The sequence below is a fragment of the Eleutherodactylus coqui genome, chromosome 2 (genome assembly GCF_035609145.1).
Source record: "Eleutherodactylus coqui strain aEleCoq1 chromosome 2, aEleCoq1.hap1, whole genome shotgun sequence".
NCBI classification, from domain to species: Eukaryota; Metazoa; Chordata; class Amphibia; order Anura; family Eleutherodactylidae; genus Eleutherodactylus; species Eleutherodactylus coqui.
Genome location: NC_089838.1, coordinates 2,524,217 through 2,540,866, shown reverse-complemented (window position 1 = coordinate 2,540,866; position 16,650 = coordinate 2,524,217). Strand labels below are relative to the sequence as shown.

The following is a 16,650-nucleotide window of genomic DNA, read 5'->3' as shown; positions in this document are numbered from 1 at the left end:
CAGCCAATCACTAACCTCAACCAGACTTATGCTGAACCAAGGATTGGCCGCAGTGATCATGAGTGAGCAGGGACCGTGGGGGCAGGAGGATCAAAAGAGGGGAGTATTGATTGTTTTTTATTTTACTTCATAAAGGGGGCATTATGTAAGGGGTCACTGAGGGGCACTATTACTGTGAGGGGTCACTAAGGGGCACTATTACAGTGAGGGGTCACTAAGGAGCACTATTACTGTGAGGGGATACTGTGGGGCACTATTACTGTGAGGGGGTCACTGAGGGGCACTATTACTGTGAGGGGGTCACTGTGGGGCGCTATTACTGTGAAGGGGTCACTGAGGGGCACTATTACTGTGAAAGGGTCACTGAGGGGCGCTATTACTGTGAAGGGGTCACTGAGGGACACTATTACTGTGAGGGGTCACTGAGGGGCACTATTACTGTGAGGGGGTCACTGTGGGGCGCTATTACTGTGAAGGGGTCACTGAGGGGCACTATTACTGTGAAAGGGTCACTGAGGGGCGCTATTACTGTGAAGGGGTCACTGAGGGGCACTATTACTGTGAGGGGTCACTGAGGGGCACTATTACTGTGAGGGGGTCACTGAGGGGCGCTATTACTGTGAAGGGGTCACTGAGGGGCACTATTACTGTGAGGGGTCACTGAGGGGCGCTATTACTGTGAAGGGGTCACTGAGGGGCACTATTACTGTGAGGGGTCACTGAGGGGCACTATTACTGTGAGAGGGTCACTGAGGGACGCTATTACTGTGAAGGGGTCACTGACGGGCACTATTACTGTGAGGGGTCACTGAGGGGCGCTATTACTGTGAAGGGGTCACTGAGGGGCACTATTACTGTGTGGGGGTCACTGAGGGGCACTATTACTGTGAGGGGTCACTAAGGAGCACTATTACTGTGAAGGGGTCACTGAGGGGCACTTTTACTGTGAGGGGTCACTGAGGGGCGCTATTACTGTGAAGGGGTCACTGAGGGGCTCTATTACTGTGAGGGGTCACTGAGAGGCACTATTACTGTGAGGGGGTCACTGAGGGGCGCTATTACTGTGAAGGGGTCACTGAGGGGCACTATTACTGTGAGGGGTCACTGAGGGGCACTATTACTGTGAGGGGGTCACTGAGGGGCACTATAACTGTGAGGGGGTCACTGAGGGGCACTATTACGGTGAGGGGTCACTGAGGGGCGCTATTACTGTGAAGGGGTCACTGAGGGGCACTATTACGGTGAGGGGTCACTGAGGGGCACTATTACTGTGAGGGGGTCACTGAGGGGCACTATTACTGTGAGGGGGTCACTGAGGGGCACTATAACTGTGAGGGGGTCACTGAGCGGCACTATTACTGTGAGGGGGTCACTGAGGGGCACTATTACTGTGTGGCGGTCACTGAGGGGCACCATTACTGTGAGGGGTCACTGAGGTGCACTATTTCTGTGAGGGGTCACTGAGGGGCACTATTACTGTGAGGGGTCACTGAGGGGCACTATTACTGTGTGGCGGTCACTGAGGGGCAGTATTACTGTGAGGGGGTCACTGAGGGGCACTATTACTGTGAGAGGAGCATTAAGGAGCACGATTACTGTGAGGGGGTCCCTAAGGGGCAGTATCACTGTAAAAAGGGCACTAAGAGGCACTATTAGGCTGGCTGTCCACAGGTGAGTTGTCATTGCAAGATCCTGAGCAATAAATCGCCAGTGGACCCCACATGACACTTTTTGCATAGGCTAACTATGGAAAGCGCAGGCCAATGTCCATTATTAGTGATTCTCCGCTCGCGGGATTCAAATCGCGCTATGCTGCAATTTTCCGCAGTGAGCCTATCTATTAGATTGGCTCACCACTGAGACCTGTCAGTTCTCCCCCCTGTTCCCCCATGGCGGAATATCGCTAGTGAGATTCCGCCTCAGCCGTGGACAGGCAGCATTACTGTGAAGGGTTCACAAAGGAGCCCTATTACTGTGATGGGGTCACTGAGGGCCATTATTACTGTGAGAGAGTTGTTACTGTGAAAAAGTCACTGAGGGGCACTGTTAGGGTGTCACTAAGGGGCACTGTTACTGTGAGGGGGTCACTAAGGGGCACTGTTACTGTTAGGGTGTCACTAAGGGGCACTGTTACTGTGAGGGGGTCACTAAGGGGCACTGTTACTGTGAGGGGGTCACTAAGGGGCACTGTTACTGTGAAGGGGTCACTGAGGGGTACTATTACTGTGAAGGGGTCACTAAGGGGCACTATTACTCTGAGGGTGTCACTGAGATGCACTATTACTGTGAGCGGGTCACTGAGGGGCACTATTACTGTGAGTGTGTTACTAAGGGGCACTATTACTGTGAGGGGGTCACTAAGGGGCACTGTTACTGTGAGGGGGTCACTAAGGGGCACTGTTACTATGAGGGGGTCACTAAGGGGCACTGTTACTATGAGGGGGTCACTGAGGGCTACTATTACTGTAAGGGTGTTACTAAGGGGCACTGTTACTGTGAGGGGTTCACTAAGGGGCACTGTTACTGTGAGGGGGTCACTGAGGGGCACTGTTACTGTGAGGGGTCACTGAGGGCTACTATTACTGTAAGGGTGTTACTAAGGGGCACTGTTACTGTGAGGGGTTCACTAAGGGGCACTGTTACTGTGAGGGTGTCACTGAGAGCTACTATTGCTGTGAGGGTGTCACTAAGGAGCACTGTTACTTTGAGGGGGTCACTGAGGTGCACTATTAGTGTGAAAATGTCACTAAGCGGCACTGTTACAGTGAGGGGGTCACTAAGGGGCACTGTTACTGTAAGGGGGTCACTAAGGGGCACTGTTACTGTGAGGGGGTCACTAAGGGGCACTATTACTGTGAGGGGGTCACTAAGGGGCACTGTTACTGTGAGCGGGTCACTAAGGGGCACTATTACTGTGAGGGGGTCACTAAGGGGCACTATTACTGTGAGGGGGTCACTAAGGGGCACTACTACTGTGAGGGAGTCACTGAGGGGCACTATTAGTGTGAAAATGTCACTAAGCGGCACTGTTACTGTGAGGGGGTCACTAAGGCCACTGTTACTGTGAGGGGGTCACTAAGGGGCACTATTACTATGAGGGGGTCACTAAGGGGCACTGTTACTGTGAGGGGTTCACTAAGGGGCACTGTTACTGTGAGGGGGTCACTGAGGGGCACTGTTACTGTGAGGGGTCACTGAGGGCTACTATTACTGTAAGGGTGTTACTAAGGGGCACTGTTACTGTGAGGGGTTCACTAAGGGGCACTGTTACTGTGAGGGTGTCACTGAGAGCTACTATTGCTGTGAGGGTGTCACTAAGGGGCACTGTTACTTTGAGGGGGTCACTGAGGTGCACTATTAGTGTGAAAATGTCACTAAGCGGCACTGTTACTGTGAGGGGGTCACTAAGGGGCACTGTTACTGTGAAGGGGTCACTGAGGGGTACTATTACTGTGAAGGGGTCACTAAGGGGCACTATTACTCTGAGGGTGTCACTAAGGGGCACTGTTACTGTGAGCGGGTCACTAAGGGGCACTATTACTGTGAGGGGGTCACTAAGGGGCACTATTACTGTGAGGGGGTCACTAAGGGGCACTATTACTGTGAGGGAGTCACTGAGGGGCACTATTAGTGTGAAAATGTCACTAAGCAGCACTGTTACTGTGAGGGGGTCACTAAGGGCCACTGTTACGGTGAGGGGGTCACTAAGGGGCACTATTACTATGAGGGGGTCACTAAGGGGCACTATTACTGTGAGGGGGTCACTGAGGTGCACTATTAGTGTGAAAATGTCACTAAGCGGCACTGTTACTGTGAGGGGGTCACTAAGGGGCACTGTTACTGTGAGGGGGTCACTGAGGTGCACTATTAGTGTGAAAATGTCACTAAGCGGCACTGTTACTGTGAGGGGGTCACTAAGGGGCACTATTACTGTGAGGGGGTCACTAAGGGGCACTGTTACTGTGAGGGGGTCACTAAGGGGCACTATTACTGTGAGGGGGTCACTAAGGGGCACTATTACTGTGAGGGGGTCACTGAGGTGCACTATTATTGTGAGGGTGTCACTAAGCAGCACTGTTACTGTGAAGGGATACTAAGGGGCACTGTTACTGTGAGAAGGTCAATGAGGGGCACTGTTGCTGTTAGGGTGTCACGAAGGGGCACTATTACTGTGAGGAGGTCACTAAGGGGCACTGTTACTGTGAGGGGGTCAATGAGGGGCACTATTACTGTGAGGGGGGCACTCAGGGGCATTATTACTGTGTGGGGGTCACTGAGGGGCACTATTACTGTGATGTGGTCAATGCCGGGCACTGTTACCATGAGGGGGTCACTGAGGGGCACTATTACTGTGAAGGGGTCAATGATGGGCGCTGTTACCGTGATGGTGTCACTGAAGGGCAATATTACTGTGAGGGTGTCACTAAAGGGCACTGTTACTGTGAAGGGGGCACTGAGGGGCACTGTTACTGTTAGGGTGTCACTAAGGGGCACTATTACTGTGAGGGTGTCCCTGACAGGCACTGTTACTGTGAGAGTGTCACTAAGCGGCACTGTTACTGTGATGGGTTCACTGAGGGGCACTGTTACCGTGAGGGTGTCACTGAGGGGCACTATTACTGTAAGGGGGTCACTAAAAGGCACTGTTACTGTGAGGGGGTCACTAAGGGGCACTATTACTGTGAGGGGGTCACTAAGGGGCACTGTTACTGTGAGGGGGTCACTGAGGGACACTGTTACTGTGAAGGGGTCAATGACAGGCACTATTACTGTGAGGGGGTCACTGAGGGGCACTATTACTGTGAGGGGGTCACTAAGGGGCACTGTTACTGTGAGGGGGTCACTGAGGGACACTGTTACTGTGAAGGGGTCAATGACAGGCACTGTTACTGTGAGGGTCACTGAGGGCACTATTACTGTGAGGGTGTCACTGAGGGGCACTCTTACTGTGAAGGGGTCACTGAGGGGAACTGTTACTGTGAGGCGGTTACTAAGGGGCACTGTTACCATGAGGGTGTCACTGTGGGACACTGTTACCGTGAGGTTGTCACTAAGGGGCACTGTTACCGTGAGGGGGTCACTAAGGGGCACTGTTACTGTGAGGGGATCACTAAGGGGCACTGTTACTGTGAGGGGGTCACTAAGGGACACTATTACTGTGAGGGTGTCACTAAGGGGCACTGTTACTGTGAGGGGGTCACTAAGGGGCACTGTTACTGTGAGGGGTCACTGAGGGGCACTATTACTGTAAGGGGGTCACTAAAAGGCACTGTTACTGTGAGGGGGTCACTAAGGGGCACTATTACTGTGAGGGGGTCACTAAGTGGCACTGTTACTGTGAGGGGGTCACTGAGGGACACTTACTGTGAAGAAGTCAATGACAGGCACTATTACTGTGAGGGGGTCACTAAGGGGCACTGTTACTGTGAGGGGGTCACTGAGGGGCACTATTACTGTGAAGGGGTCAATGACAGGCACTGTTACTGTGAGGGGTCACTGAGGGGCACTATTACCATGAGGGTGTCACTGAGGGGCACTGTTACTGTGAGAGTGTCACTAAGGGGCACTGTTACTGTGAGGGGGTCACTGAGGGGCACTGTTACTGTGAGGGGGTCACTAAGGGGCACTGTTACTGTGAGGGGGTCACTAAGGGGCACTGTTACTGTGAGGGGGTCACTAAGGGACACTATTACTATGAGGGTGTCACTGAGGGGCACTATTACTGTGAGGGTGTCACTGAGGGGCACTATTACTATGAGGGTGTCACTAAGGGGCACTATTACTGTGAGGGGGTCACTGAGGGGCACTATTACTGTGAGGGGATCACTGAGGGGCACTATTACTGTGAGGGTGTCACTGAGGGGCACTATTACTGTGAGGGTGTCACTGAGGGGCACTATTACTGTGAGGGTGTCACTGAGGGACACTGTTACTGTGAGGGAGTCACTGAGGGGCACTATTACTGTGAGGGAGTCACTGAGGGGCACTATTACTGTGAGGGTGTCACTAAGGGGCACTGTTACTGTGAGGGGGTCACTAAGGGGCACTATTACTGTGAGGGGGTCACTGAGGGGCACTATTACTGTGAGGGGGTCACTGAGGGGCACTATTACTGTGAGGGTGTCACTGAGGGACACTGTTACTGTGAGGGAGCACTCTGTGCTGATTGCAGACATTACCCTGCTTTTCATTTTTCAAAAGTTGGGAGATAAGCCTCAGGAGTCTGGGAGAGGTGAAAGCTTGTGTGGGAGCTATAATGGCATCTATACGTCAACCAGCTTTCCTAGAGGTAGGGCGGAGGGCGCTCTTAAAGAAGCTTCTCACTCCTTGAGTATTGGAATTACCTGAGAATCAGAGTTTCCATTTCTCGGGAGATTCATCCGGTGATCTATGGCGTTTTCAGTCTAGTATGTGAACCCCCATGAAGCTGGAGGGCATGACCTAAAATTCCCGCACATCCCTCCCTCTGAAATGTGGTCCCCTCCTGCACTTTGTTGAGTCCTTTGATGTACATCCCATATGATGCAGACAATGAGTCAACCTAGATCCAGTACATTGTGTTGCTGCAGAGTTCAGTAGCACAGTGCGCTCGGCGACTAGATTCTACCTCAACGGGAAAAAGAAGGCCACTAACCCTTCTGTTATAATAGTACAGGAGTGTTATCAGAGGAGCGGCTGATATCAGGCATAACAATGGATGTGTTGCGGGTGTTGCAGTGACACGGGTACCAGGCGGATGGCAGAATTACAAAAGTAGAACCAGTTTATTTTAACAAGCTGTACAGGAATGAGGATCTGCAATCTAGATCACAGCAGGAGCACCTAATCCTAACTACGGCTAACTAGGACCAACCACAGTTATGGCTAAACGGTGCCCTTCATATAGAGTACGTTCTGCATTAAGATCACACAGTTATGATAAAGTGCAGTGATCTAACAGTCTGTTGCAACTTCCAGGCGTGAATAACGACACACTATCCGTATAACTCTAAATGATGTTATCCCAAAGTTTCCAGGCTCGGTATAATAACTCCCAGCCACAGTTTGTAGCAGTTCTTAAAGTCTTACTTGTCTCACTACACTCTTGGCAGGCGTGATAATTCCTGAAAGTCACTATGAGTGAGCACTGAATTTGGGTTTTATTGAGGCCGGCCTCACTTATGACTCGACTTGTTCAGTTTGTGTCGTCGGTTCCGGGCAGTAGGTCCGACTTTGTCTTTCTTAACATATTGGATGAATGGCAACATGCCTGTGGTTCCATAGTCCTCTTTCCTTTGTGAAGACTCTTTGCTGCCACACTCGCTGCGCCCAATAGCACCACACACTTAATTGCGGTACAGGAACCTACATCCCACAGAGTCCTGCTTGACCTGCTGCACAGCCTGCTGTGACATCAGACGCTGCTCCTCTTTAGGATGACTAGTACGTTTCAGGACCTTTCTAGTGGGTAGGTATAGGACCTCCCTCTGCAGTGCCTAGTAAGTTCCAGGACCTTTCTAGAGGGTATGGGTAGGACGTCCCTTTGCAGTGCCTACTAAGTCCAGGACTTTTCTAGTGGGTAGGGGTAGGACTTCCCTCTGCAGTGCCTAGTACGTTCCCAAATCTTTCTAGTGGGTAGGCGCCTTCCTCTGCAGTGCCTAGTAAATTCCAGGACCTTTCTAGCGGGTAGGTGTAGGACCTCCCTCTGCAGTGCCTAGTAAGTTCCAGGACCTTTTCAGCAGGTAGGGGTAGGACTTCCCTTCACAATGCCTAGTAAGTTCCAAGACCTCCCTCTGCAGTGCCTAGTAAGTTCCAGCACCTTTCTAGCGGGTAGGTGTAGGACCTCCCTCTGCAGTGCCTAGTAAGTTCCAGGACCTTTCTAACAGGTAGGGGTAGGACTTCCCTTCACAATGCCTAGTAAGTTCCAAGACCTTTCTAGTAGGTAGGTGTAGGACCCCCTCTGCAGTGCCTAGTAAGTTCCAGGACCTTTCTAGCAAGTAGGGGTAGGACTTCCCTTCACAAAGCCTAGTAAGTTCCAGGACCTTTCTAGTGGGTATGGGTAGGACATCCCTTTGAAGTGCTTACTAAGTTCCAGGACCTTTCTAGCGGGTACGGGTAGGACCTCCCTCTGCAGTGCCTAGTAAGTTCCAGGACCTTCTTACTATAAGCTGCTATATCTTTATCAAGGTTATATTATATTACATATTATACTAGTGTGGTCTAGTCGCTGCATCTTTCTGCATGTCTTCTACTCCAGTCATATCTAAAGCTTCTTGTCCATTTGGTAAGAGCTCGGGCTAAGATCCTGTCATTCCTGCTGTATTGCATAATTGTAGATGTAGTATTTTTCTTCACAGTACCTACTGTTAACATTACAGCTCCCATAATACAACACAGCAGCTTCTGCTGATGGCAGTTTTGGAGATTCAGTGTGGCCGCTGATGGCATCTAATTTGGGTTTATCACCATTAAACATCAACCAAGGTAAAGGGGGTTGGGGGCGTGGTTTACCACCATATGGGATTTTTACCTCCATTCTCATATTGTGACGCTTTGTTCTAAGGACCTTTCTATTAAGGTGCCAGCCACCGAAGCCTGCTATGTTGTGTCATCAGTTAGTGATGACCTCATAATGAGTCACCAGCCGTAGACACCCCAACATCAGAGCATTGGCTGCTGGTTTGGGGGCTAGTCATGACCAACTATATTCAGGTTCGATACGTAAAACTCATGTGGCCCCATAGCAAAACTCAGAATTGTTCCCAGCAGGACCACTAAATATGGCAGTCACCATACAATAGTCAGAGCAGCTCTACACAGTGTGGCCTGTCACAGATGAGCATATTATAAATGTATTTTTGTGCTTGCAATACAGATGAGTGTCGCAGCTCGACTGCGGGTCTACAGACCCAAACTGTCAGCATCCTAGTCAGAAATCCACCTGCGATATGCTCATCTGAAGCTTCTATAGTAGTGATTACAGTGCTGTTACCTCCAGTGATCACTGATTAGCAACCTCCGTTTTCATTTTTCTTCTCTATCTGAGCCCAGCCTGCCATAAAAAGTTCTTCCAGCCAAAAGTCGTCTCTACACACACTCTCTCTGTGGTCCCAACAAGTGATCCCCTCTGTGGTCCCAACAAGTGATGTGATCTCCTCTGTGGTCCCAACAAGTGATGTGATCTGCTCTGTGGTCCCAACAAGTGATGTGATCTGCTCTGTGGTCCCAACAAGTGATGTGATCTGCTCTGTGGTCCCAACAAGTGATGTGATCCCCTCTGTGGTCCCAAAAAGTGATGTGATCCCCTCTGTGGTCCCAACAAGTGATGTGATCCGCTCTGTGGTCCCAACAAGTGATGTGATCCCCTCTGTGGTCCCAACAAGTGATGTGATCTGCTCTGTGGTCACAACAAGTGATGTTATATTATGGAAACAAGACTGTGTAGTACTTAGAGACAGCCTAATGTATAGCACATATACCTACACATATTGCCTACTGTATAGCAAACAGAACTTCCTGTGACCAAAACACGCAGGCAAATGGTCGTCGCTCAGACAGGAAGCTGAGTCGTTGCTGGACCACAAAAACTAAAACTGATTGCTGAATACATCAGTTCTGAGTTGGAGAATATAGTGTATGAGGATATAATACTAGCCGTTCTGTGTATGCAGCTATTACAGCGGAGTCCAGGCTGCAAGAGATAAGGGAGAACTCGTAAAAATGTAGGTTATCGCTCCAGACCCTTAAATAAGACATACATGTCCACTGCCTTATACAACACGTGGGCGTGAAAACTAAATCAACCCTAGACAAGGAGAGGGAACAGTGAAGGTTAGAGACAAAGTCAGACAAACAGGACAACATTAAGGCCGACAGGTAGCGGAGATGAGAATAACTCGTCCCAACAATTCTGGGAATTGACGCCACTGAGCGGGCCACAAAGCATTCTGGGTATCGTCTCTCCTTGTTAATGTAATGGCCCCAGACAGACGGCGCACGGGCAGTGCTTAAACTAAATGAACTTGTTTACCCAGCGGAGAGTGACAGGGAGGGAGGACATTGCTGGCGGCACCACTTCATCCTTCACAAGCACCCGGCCAACAGTACTCGCCGCCCCACTATGCTGCCCCCATGATCAGGACCCAGGACCCTACACTTCCTACAGTGATGCTCCTGAGTTGGTCACCGCAGTCACTGGTAATGTTACCCGGCTTCTCCAGTCTGCTGAGTATAAAGTCTTTGTGTGTTGGCCTTATTGATGTCCTACTTCACCAGCCAGTCGGTAATAAGACGCCTTCACATTTCTACTAATTATTATCAACTATCTTATTTCTTTCTTTCAGGACAACAAGTACTGGGGCTGGTGGAGAATCAGAGTGACTGGTACCTGGGAAATCTGTGGAAAAACCACCGACCATGGCCGGCACTGGGGAGAGGATATAACACAGGTACAATGTCTGCAGGGAGAATTTCACTGTAACTGGTCTGACGAGAAGGATGTATTGTGCCACTTATGTGTAAAAGATAAGGCTATCCATATGTACATGAATATAACTACTATAATACTGCCCCCTATGTACAAGAATATAACTACTATAATACTGCTCCTATGTACAAGAATATAACTACTATAATACTGCCCCTTGTGTACAAGAATATAACTACTATAATACTACCTCCTATGTACAAGAATATAACTGCTATAATACTGCCTCCTATGTACAAGAATATAACTACTATAATACTGCCTCCTATGTACAAGAGTACAACTACTATAATACTGCCCCCTATGTACAAGAATATAACTACTATAATACTGCCCCCTATGTACATATATATAACTACTATAATACCGCCCCCTATGTACATGAATATAACTACTATAATACTGCCCCCTATGTACAAGAATATAACTACTATACTACTGCCTCCTATGTACAAGAATATAACTACTATAATACTGCCCCCTATGTACAAGAATATAACTACTATAATACTGCCCCCTATGTACAAGATTATAACTACTATAATACTGCTCCCTATGTACAAGAATATAACTACTATAATACTGCCCCCTATGTACAAGATTATAACTACTATAATACTGCCCCCTATGTACAAGAATATACCTACTATAATACTGCTCCTATGTACAAGAATATAACTACTATACTACTGCCCCCTATGTACAAGAATATAACTACTATACTACTGCCTCCTATGTACAAGAATATAACTACTATAATACTGCCCCCTATGTACAAGAATATAACTACTATAATACTGCTCCCTATGTACAAGAATATAACTACTATAATACCGCCCCCTATGTACCAGTATATAACTACTATAATACTGCCCCCTATGTACATGAATATAACTACTATAATACTGCCTCCTATGTGCAAGAATATAACTACTATAATACTGCCCCCTATGTACAAGAATATAACTACTATACTACTGCCTCCTATGTACAAGAATATAACTACTATAATACTGCTCCCTATGTACAAGAATATAACTACTATAATACTGCCCCCTATGTACAAGATTATAACTACTATAATACTGCTCCCTATGTACAAGAATATAACTACTATAATACTGCCCCCTATGTACAAGATTATAACTACTATAATACTGCCCCCTATGTACAAGAATATAACTACTATAATACTACCCCCTATGTACAAGAATATAACTACTATAATACTGCTCCCTATGTACAAGAATATAACTACTATAATACTGCCCCCTATGTACAAGAATATAACTACTATAATACTGCTCCTATGTACATGAATATAACTACTATAATACTGCTCCTATGTACAAGAATATAACTACTATAATGCTGCCCCTATTTACATGAATATAACTACTATAATACTGCCTCCTATGTACAAGAATATAACTACTATAATACTGCCCCCTATGTACAAGAATATAACTACTATAATACTGCCCCCTATGTACAAGAATATAACTACTATAATACTGCCCCCTATGTACAAGAATATAACTACTATAATACTGCCTCCTATGTACAATAATATAACTACTATAATACTGCCCCCTATGTACAAGAATATAACTACTATAATGCTGCTCCTATGTACAAGAATATAACTACTATAATGCTGCCCCTATTTACATGAATATAACTACTATAATACTGCCTCCTATGTACAAGAATATAACTACTATAATACTGCCCCCTATGTACAAGAATATAACTACTATAATACTGCCCCCTATGTACAAGAATATAACTACTATAATACTGCCCCCTATGTACAAGAATATAACTACTATAATACTGCCTCCTATGTACAATAATATAACTACTATAATACTGCCTCCTATGTACAAGAATATAACTACTATAATACTGCCCCCTATGTACAAGAATATAACTACTATAATACTGCCCCCATGTACAAGAATATAACTACTATAATACTGCCTCCTATGTACAAGAATATAACTACTATAATACTGCCTCCTATGTACAAGAATATAACTACTATAATACTGCCTCCTATGTACAAGAATATAACTAGTATCATACTGCCCCCTATGTACAAGAATATAACTACTATAATACTGCCCCCTATATACAAGAATATAACTACTATAATACTGCCTCCTATGTACAAGAATATAACTACTATAATACTGCCCCCTATGTACAACAATATAACTACTATAATACTGCCCCCTATGTACAAGAATATAACTACTATAATACTGCCCCCTATGTACAAGAATATAACTACTATAATACTGCCCCTATGTACAAGAATATAACTACTATAATACTGCCCCCTATGTACAAGAATATAACTACTATAATACTGCCCCCTATGTACAAGAATATAACTACTATAATACTGCCCCCTATGTACAAGAATATAACTACTATAATAACGCCCTCTATTACATTGCCCTCTATTGCTACACTTTCATACGCCGCCCCCTCCCATGCCCCCCTGTGCTGATCACCGGTGTACCTGCGCTATTTCTTGTTTGTATTAGTTAATTACTTATTGACGCCGTCTCCGTTAGACTTTAGCTCCGGCCACAAGTGATTTGTCAAACTGCTAATCTGTCAGCGTTGCGTCCGGGACTGTAAGCAGGTAATGTTCCGTTCTGTGTTCTGCAGACAATAAGATGTATTTCTCTCACCTTCACTCTGCAAGTCGGGGAAAACTAAAACTCCTTAAAGCAAAACGTCCTTGGAATAGCTGTGATTGCACAATCTTAAAGGGGCAGTACGATAATAAAAGCAACACTAATATTATTTTGCCTACAGTTGTAGCAGCAGCAGCCTGTTCACAGCGCAGAGTGATCTAACTAGTGCAGCTGGGGATGGGCTGTGACAACACCTCTCACATCTGCAGGTAGTCCATCACGCTCCTCTCTGCATTCGTACATTATATGTGTGCCCCTTTCGAAGCAGTTCCATTCCAGTCTGTGGAAGGATCGATAGAAGATCTGAAAGCTCGCTGTAACATCATGTGTGTCTGTTGGCCATTAGAAGGTCTCCTATCTACAGGATGACTTGGTTTCTCTCACTGAGAACAGCCACACTTAGCTCTACTCCTCGCAGCATCCAATCACTGCAGAAATTCAGCCCTTTTATGTCCTTTATCTTATGGGCTGCTTATCCCTTTAAGTGCAGAGTCCATGAGAGACGACAGTCCGCTGCTCCACCTGCACTCGGCTCTTGCAGAAGCGAAGTACTTTTTGGCAGCGCCTCTTCCTTTACTCACTCGTTGTATTTCGCTGCTATTTTGGCTCACTGCGTCCCGGAATTAATAAGATTAGCGGCGACCGACATCCATAACTGTTTTTATGGCACTTGGCATGCAGAAGGCAGCGAGGAGCCGTATTTATAGACTCTACAAATTCCCTATCACTGGGGTGTCCGGGTTTTCTTTTTCAAACAGAGCAAGATGTCCGAGTAATTTAATTCATAGCTGGAAACCACAACGCCGCGGAGAGAGAGGCGACGCGCTACACGAAATGTAAAGATTAGGCCATTTGGGATATTAAATCTCTATCTGTGCGCTGCGTCCATCCATCTAATTCTACCGTACAGTCACTGCAAACTAAGCCAAGAGATTCCGACACTACTGAGGGACACAGAGGAGGCAGTATTATAGTAGTTATATTCTTGTACATAGGGGGCAGTATTATAGTAGTTATATTCTTGTACATAGGAGGCAGTATTATAGTAGTTATATTCTTGTACATAGGGGGCAGTATTATAGTAGTTATATTCTTGTACATAGGAGGCAGTATTATAGTAGTTATATTCTTGTACATAGGGGGCAGTATTATAGTAGTTATATTCTTGTACATAGGGGGCAGCATTATAGTAGTTATATTCTTGTACATAGGGGGCAGTATTATAGTAGTTATATTCTTGTACATAGGAAGCAGTATTACAGTAGTTATATTCTTGTACATAGGGGGCAGTAATATAGTAGTTATATTCTTGTACATAGGGGGCAGTATTATAGTAGTTATATTCTTGTACATAGGGGGCAGTATTATAGTAGTTATATTCTTGTACATAGGAGCAGTATTATAGTAGTTATATTCTTGTACATAGGGGGCAGTATTATAGTAGTTATATTCTTGTACATAGGGGGCAGTATTATAGTAGTTATATTCTTGTACATAGGGGGCAGTATTATAGTAGTTATATTCTTGTACATAGGGGACAGTATTATAGTAGTTATATTCTTGTACATAGGTGGCAGCATTATAGTAGTTATATTCTTGTACATAGGGGGCAGTATTATAGTAGTTATATTCTTGTACATAGGAAGCAGTATTACAGTAGTTATATTCTTGTACATAGGGGGCAGTAATATAGTAGTTATATTCTTGTACATAGGGGGCAGTATTATAGTAGTTATATTCTTGTACATAGGGGGCAGTATTATAGTAGTTATATTCTTGTACATAGGAGCAGTATTATAGTAGTTATATTCTTGTACATAGGGGGCAGTATTATAGTAGTTATATTCTTGTACATAGGGGGCAGTATTATAGTAGTTATATTCTTGTACATAGGGGGCAGTATTATAGTAGTTATATTCTTGTACATAGGGGGCAGTATTATAGTAGTTATATTCTTGTACATAGGGGGCAGTATTATAGTAGTTATATTCTTGTACATAGGGGGCAGTATTATAGTAGTTATATTCTTGTACATAGGAGCAGTATTATAGTAGTTATATTCTTGTACATAGGGGGCAGTACTATAGTAGTTATATCCTTGTACATTGGAGCAGTATTATAGTAGTTATATTCTTGTATATAGGAGGCAGTATTATAGTAGTTATATTCTTGTACATAGGGGCAGTATTATAGTAGTTATATTCTTGTACATAGGGGGCAGTATTATAGTAGTTATATTCTTGTACATAGGAGGCAGTATTATAGTAGTTATATTCTTGTACATAGTGGACAGTATTACAGTAGTTATATTCTTGTACATAGGGGGCAGTATTATAGTAGTTATATTCTTGTACATAGGAGGCAGTATTATAGTAGTTATATTCTTGTACATAGGAGGCAGTATTATAGTAGTTATATTCTTGTACATAGGGGGCAGTATTATAGTAGTTATACCTTGTACATAGGAGGTAGTATTATAGTAGTTATATTCTTGTACATAGGAGGCAGTATTATAGTAGTTATATTCTTGTACATAGGGGGCAGTATTATAGTAGTTATATTCTTGTACATAGGGGCAGTATTATAGTAGTTATATTCTTGTACATAGGAGGCACTATTATAGTAGTTATACCTTGTACATAGGAGGTAGTATTATAGTAGTTATATTCTTGTACATAGGAGGCAGTATTATAGTAGTTATATTCTTGTACATAGGGGCAGTATTATAGTAGTTATATTCTTGTACATAGGAGCAGTATTATAGTAGTTATATTCTTGTACATAGGGGCAGTATTATAGTAGTTATATTCTTGTACATAGGGAGCAGTAATATAGTAGTTATATTCTTGTACATAGGAGGCAGTATTATAGTAGTTATATTCTTGTATATAGGAGGCAGTATTATAGTAGTTATATTCTTGTACATAGGAGCAGTATTATAGTAGTTATATTCTTCTACATAGGAGCAGTATTATAGTAGTTATATTCTTGTACATAGGGAGCAGTATTACAGTAGTTATATTCTTGTACATAGGAGTCAGTATTATAGTAGTTATATTCTTGTACATAGGGGGCAGTATTATAGTAGTCATATTCTTGTACATAGGAGCAGAATTATAGCAGTTATATCCTTGTACATAGGGGGCAGTATTATAGTAGTTATATTCTTGTACATAGGAGGCAGCATTATAGTAGGTATATTCTTGTACAAAATACACAGTATTATAGTAGTTATATTCCTGTACATAGGAGCAGTATTATAGTAGTTATATTCTTGTACATAGGGAGCAGTATTATAGTAGTTATATTCTTGTACATATGGAGCAGTATTATAGTAGTTATATTCTTGTACATAGGGGGGAGTATTATAGTAGTTATATTCTTGTACATAGGGGGCAGTATTATAGTAGTTATGTTCTTGTACATAGGGGGCAGTATTATAGTAGTTATATTCTTGTACACAGGAGGCAGTAT

General features: G+C 44.8%; 1 protein-coding gene across 1 annotated transcript in view; it reads left to right on the top strand.

The window, feature by feature from the left end:
• LARGE1 (LARGE xylosyl- and glucuronyltransferase 1) overlaps positions 1-16,650 on the top strand; it is a 446,230-nt gene that overhangs the window by 358,308 nt on the left and 71,272 nt on the right. The window contains exon 7 of the mRNA XM_066590172.1: positions 10,323-10,427. Coding sequence (XP_066446269.1) covers positions 10,323-10,427 — 105 coding nt within the window. The remainder of the gene's footprint in view (positions 1-10,322; positions 10,428-16,650) is intronic.